This window comes from Medicago sativa, chromosome 8 (assembly GCF_051527215.1).
Source record: "Medicago sativa cultivar Bolivia chromosome 8, Bolivia_mono, whole genome shotgun sequence".
NCBI classification, from domain to species: domain Eukaryota; kingdom Viridiplantae; phylum Streptophyta; class Magnoliopsida; order Fabales; family Fabaceae; genus Medicago; species Medicago sativa.
In genome coordinates this window covers 19864898-19869448 of record NC_140756.1, presented here as the reverse complement: position 1 = coordinate 19869448, position 4551 = coordinate 19864898, and the positions used below count along the sequence as shown (strand labels likewise).

Here is a 4551-nt window from a genome sequence, read left to right as displayed (position 1 = left end):
CCACTATTTTGTGCTTAACGTGATAAGTAATACTCTTTATTGCTTAACCATCATATCCTACTCACACGTATTGCACCTTTTTCTATAAATACATCATAACCTATTAGCCAGACCTTCTCAATCTAAGCAAGCATTCTCTTTCTTGGAAAGGAAAAAACCGGCCAATGATGTCTGCCAAATACACTCCAATCTCAGCTGTTTCTGGAGGAAGAAAGAACCTCAAAATGTGTGTGCGAGTTGCTCACATTTGATTGATTCGAGAGAAGAAGGTCCCCACTAGCATCATTTTCATGAACATGTTACTGGTCGATGAAAAGGTTTTTACATGTTTGCACTCTTAGCTTTAAAATTAAACTAATGTCATCGTTGTTTTATAGTTATGTAATTTAACCAGCTGTTTACTGATGTTGTTGTCGTCAATAGGGTGGACGTATTCACGCCACAACTAGAAAAGATTTGGTGGCAAGGTTCAGGTCCATGGTTGAAGAAGGGGGTACATATCAGCTTGGAAATGCAATTGTAGGTTTTAATGAAGGTCCTTATAAGTTAACTTCACACAAACATAAGCTTAGTATGATGCACAATTCAAATTTTACCAAAGTACACTCGCCTGCTATCCCTATGAACGTTTTTGAGTTCAAGCCATTCAATGAAATTCTCTCTTCAAGTGTCGAGGAAGTGTCTACGGGTAAGACTTCAAAGACTTCAATTCTGAATGTGCGTTGTACATTATTACTACCTATAAGCATTCCTTTAGGAATTTCATACATTTGTTATTTGTTTTTGCTTTTGTATACGTAATTTCAGATGTTATTGGTCATGTAATTGAAAGAGGTGATATAAGGGAAACTGAAAAGGATGGAAGGAAAAGTAGGGTTATTGATCTCACTTTAGAGGATCTTGAGTAAGCTTTGTCTGTTTCTTTGTAGCTGGTTCATGTGATATAATTTTAATATACCTTATGTTCCCGAATTGATATTTTGGTAATATTTTATTACAGAAACAACCACTTGCATTGCTCTCTTTGGGGTGAACATGCTGACAAAATTGTGACCTTTTTTGGCAACCATGACAACCACACACCTACTATATTGATATTTCAGTTCTGCAAGACACGCATGTATTTAGGTATGTCATGTTTTAAGTTTGTGCTTTCTGCGGATATCAAGAATGAAATGTGAAATTATGTTCACTTGATATTGAATTTTTGAAAAATTAGGTGATATGGGAGTTGCTAATGCCTTTAATGGGACTAAGCTGATGCTTAATGGCGATTTGCCTGAAGTCGCTGCGTACATGACAGGGTAACCATTTACATTTTTATATGTTATAGAATAAAGGCAAGGTTTTTGGTCGTAATTAAGTTGTCTGGAGGTCCTCCCATCGTTTATGAGTAGCTTATTTGGCATACGACCCTAAAGATATCCACTAACAATAGTTTTCTGATGGCATGTTAGAATTTGTAATAAGTAAGAAAGTTTGAGAAGATGTGCACACAGAAAAGGGCAGCGCAATATTAATAGTAACACTGTCAAATATTATTGTTCAATTATTATTAATAGGTTACATGAGTTATATGTTGTCGTCCCTTACCTTGCTACTTGAGTCTCGCTACTCTTCTATTGACAATGGTGCCCTTTTATTAGAATGAAAAATGCATCAATACAGTTAACCCGAAGTGTCAGCCTGATTTCAACGAACAGAATGACAATTGAAAGCATGATTGAGTCAACTGAGGTGGCTATCTGTTTAATGAAATTTTTAGATGTATTTTTGGATTCATCTTTGTTATTTTTGTTCAATATTTTTATGCAAAAGGCTACGAAATATTTACAGATCTGTCAAGCTTCGGTGCTTGCCACTATATGTGAGATCGAAACTGGGGTTGATTGGTACTTTCGATCATGCACCCAGTGTGCTTCATTGGCCACCGCTGACAACGGAGTGCTTTGTTGTCGCAAGTGTTAAACTTGCAAGGGTGCAGTCCCAAGGTAAACAAATTTTATCCGAATATAATTTTTGTTTTTATCATGCGTGGAATTGTATTGATATAGTTGATTATTTGATAGGTTCAAGCTGCATGTCATCGTGATGGACGACACAGGGTCCACTACTTTTGTTCTTTTTGATCGCCAGGTGACCCAGTTTATTGGGCGTAATGTGCAAGACTTGATCAATGAACATAATGAGGTGGTCGTGTATTATATAATTGTATAAATGTGTGGTCTATATATGAGGTATATCTACCGACGAAAATTTGTACTAACATTTTATTATTTTTGAGCAGGGAGCAGTAGGCAATGATTATCCTGCTGATTTTAATGTGTTGATTGACAAGCAAATTCTTTTCAAGGTTTAGGTTGGTGAAGGAAATGTCGTAAAGAAGTATCGGAATTATGCTGTAAAGAAGGCATCTGATGATGTTGGTGTCATTGAGCAGTTTATGTTTAAGTATAATTTGAAGGTAGAACATAACTGATATTACGGTTTTATAATTGTTATAGAATAATGCACATAAAGGAAGAATCGTGTTGCTAATTGCTTCCCTTTATTGATGTATACGTGATAGAAACCCGACGATGGATCTGTTGTTGAGCTTAGTGTGGATGGTGCCACGCCAAATAATTCAAATGTTCAGATGCTAATTATTACATTAATATTTCATGAGTCCGTAAAGGTTTAATCCGTAACAAAATTGATCAAATTGTTTGTCACCAATGTCTGCAGGATGTACCAGAGGTTAAGGACTCATGCAGCAATACATGTGTGATTGACACACCAACCACCAAAACAGGTGCTAAGAGGTCCTCTAATAGCATTGACTCTGTGGCTGTTGATGATGATGAACCTGGCCAGACGTCGGTCACAAAACCTACCAGAGTTGTTCGTGTCAAAATTGAACACAAGGACGACAAAGATGTTTAGCTTGCTCGAATGCTGGAGCCGTTTGCTTTGTTATCGAATTCCTTCAATCTGCATAAATCAGACATTAAATAATCTGTGTTTTTACCTTTTGTTTTTTACAATTTGGTTTTTAAATTTCTTCAAGTTGTTGTGTCGGCTATATTTACTTAGCTAAGGAAACTTTTTCCAGTCCACCTAAATAAATTTATTCATTGGCATAAGTATTATTTCAAAAATTTATTATCATTGTCTTTTATTAGCGCTTCGACCTCTAAATGTACGAAATTTATTTTTAGATCTACCTTCGGAAGGTGTTAATATTTTTCTGAATGTTAGACAGTCATTCACCAAGTTGGTATGCTGATGAAGAAAACTCAATACTGATTTGGCTTGAGTAACTAGATCCCACGCATTCACAGGTTAAATTAAAAGTACAAATTGACAAAACCAAGTTAGTATGCTTGCCTTTGCTTAGTATGTGTTTAAGCGAAGGAACATTTTATAATGTTTTAAACAAGTATGTAAAAAATCATTAAAAAATTTAAAATTTTAAGCATAATTAAACAAATTTTAATTTAATATGGACTAAAACTACGTGCTAAATTTTTTTATAGGAACCAAGATCTATCAAAAAAATTTATGAGGACTAAAAACGAAATTTGATATATTTATAGGGACTAAAAACTTAATTAATTCTTCGTTTTATTATGTATCAAATTATTCCGGCCCGTGAGACCCGTGCGATGCACGGATCAGCGTTCTAGTGGTAATAAAAAAAAGGTAACAAAAGGAGGTGATAATATCATGTTTACGGTCACAATTGCATTAGAAACCTTTGATGTGGTCCCTTATCTCCTTAGATTTGGTCACTATTTCAAAAGAAATATTTGTCAGGTGCTTTCCATAAAAAAAGAAGAAAAAAAGCAAATATAGATTAGTTTAGTGATTGTAGCAAACCCTAATCCGTGCGTATCAGAAAAAAAAAAACCCTCTCTTATTAAATTCGATCTCTTTTTCTTGTCAGAAAAAAAAAAACCTCTCTTATTATAGTCCTAAAGAAAATTCCTCTCTTTCAATAACATGGATGTTGATGTGAGTAGAGCAAGACCTCATTTGAGGAGATCATTACCTACTCAAGTTGTTTTCAATTATATAGTATTAAGTAACGTCCAAATAGCAAGAAAGGAAGAAGATAACAATCTTGATCTTCTCTCAACAACAAAAAAAAAACAATTCTGATTTGCACACCCTTGTTGCTTTTTCCTTTAATGTTCTCTTTGGTTTCCTCCAATTAAGGAACCCTCAAAATCCCACTCCATTTCAGATTCATCCTAAAACGTCCTTTCTATCCATTGCTAGCTATCTTGCCTATTACTTGACCCTTTGGGTTGGGCTTAAATTTTCTATACCCTTTAGAACTAAATATACTCTTATGGAAGTCTTTAGTTCCCTCTCATTGATTTCTTTGGTTTTGTTGTTGCTACCAGATCACAGCTATTGGGGAGAATCATTAAAATATATTGCATATGCATTATTGTTCCTTATTCATGTCGTCGCCTTCATCATCAGAGTTGTACGAACGAGATGGGTGGCACCCCACTTCTACCGTACTAAACTAAGCAGACATTAGTTTTTAACGAGCAACAC

At 35.0% G+C, this 4551-nt stretch overlaps 1 protein-coding gene across 1 annotated transcript; it reads left to right on the top strand.

Moving 5' to 3' along the window:
• Positions 1 to 296: 296 nt before the first annotated feature.
• On the top strand, positions 297 to 2925 carry LOC146897630 (uncharacterized). The gene is made up of 9 exons (XM_085736443.1): positions 297 to 317; positions 424 to 688; positions 808 to 904; positions 1001 to 1128; positions 1220 to 1304; positions 2070 to 2190; positions 2360 to 2464; positions 2570 to 2632; positions 2728 to 2925. Exons 1-9 carry the CDS (start codon positions 297 to 299, stop codon positions 2923 to 2925), a joined length of 1083 nt encoding a protein of 360 aa, XP_085592569.1.
• Positions 2926 to 4551: the final 1626 nt, after the last annotated feature.

Excerpts from the sequence above, each read along its gene's own strand:
- LOC146897630 (XM_085736443.1), top strand. The coding sequence starts at position 297 with ATGTTACTGGTCGATGAAAAG. Across the intron at positions 2,465-2,569 it reads TGTTTAAGTATAATTTGAAG|AAACCCGACGATGGATCTGT; the intron begins GTAGAACATAAC and ends TATACGTGATAG. Across the intron at positions 2,633-2,727 it reads CCACGCCAAATAATTCAAAT|GATGTACCAGAGGTTAAGGA; the intron begins GTTCAGATGCTA and ends CAATGTCTGCAG.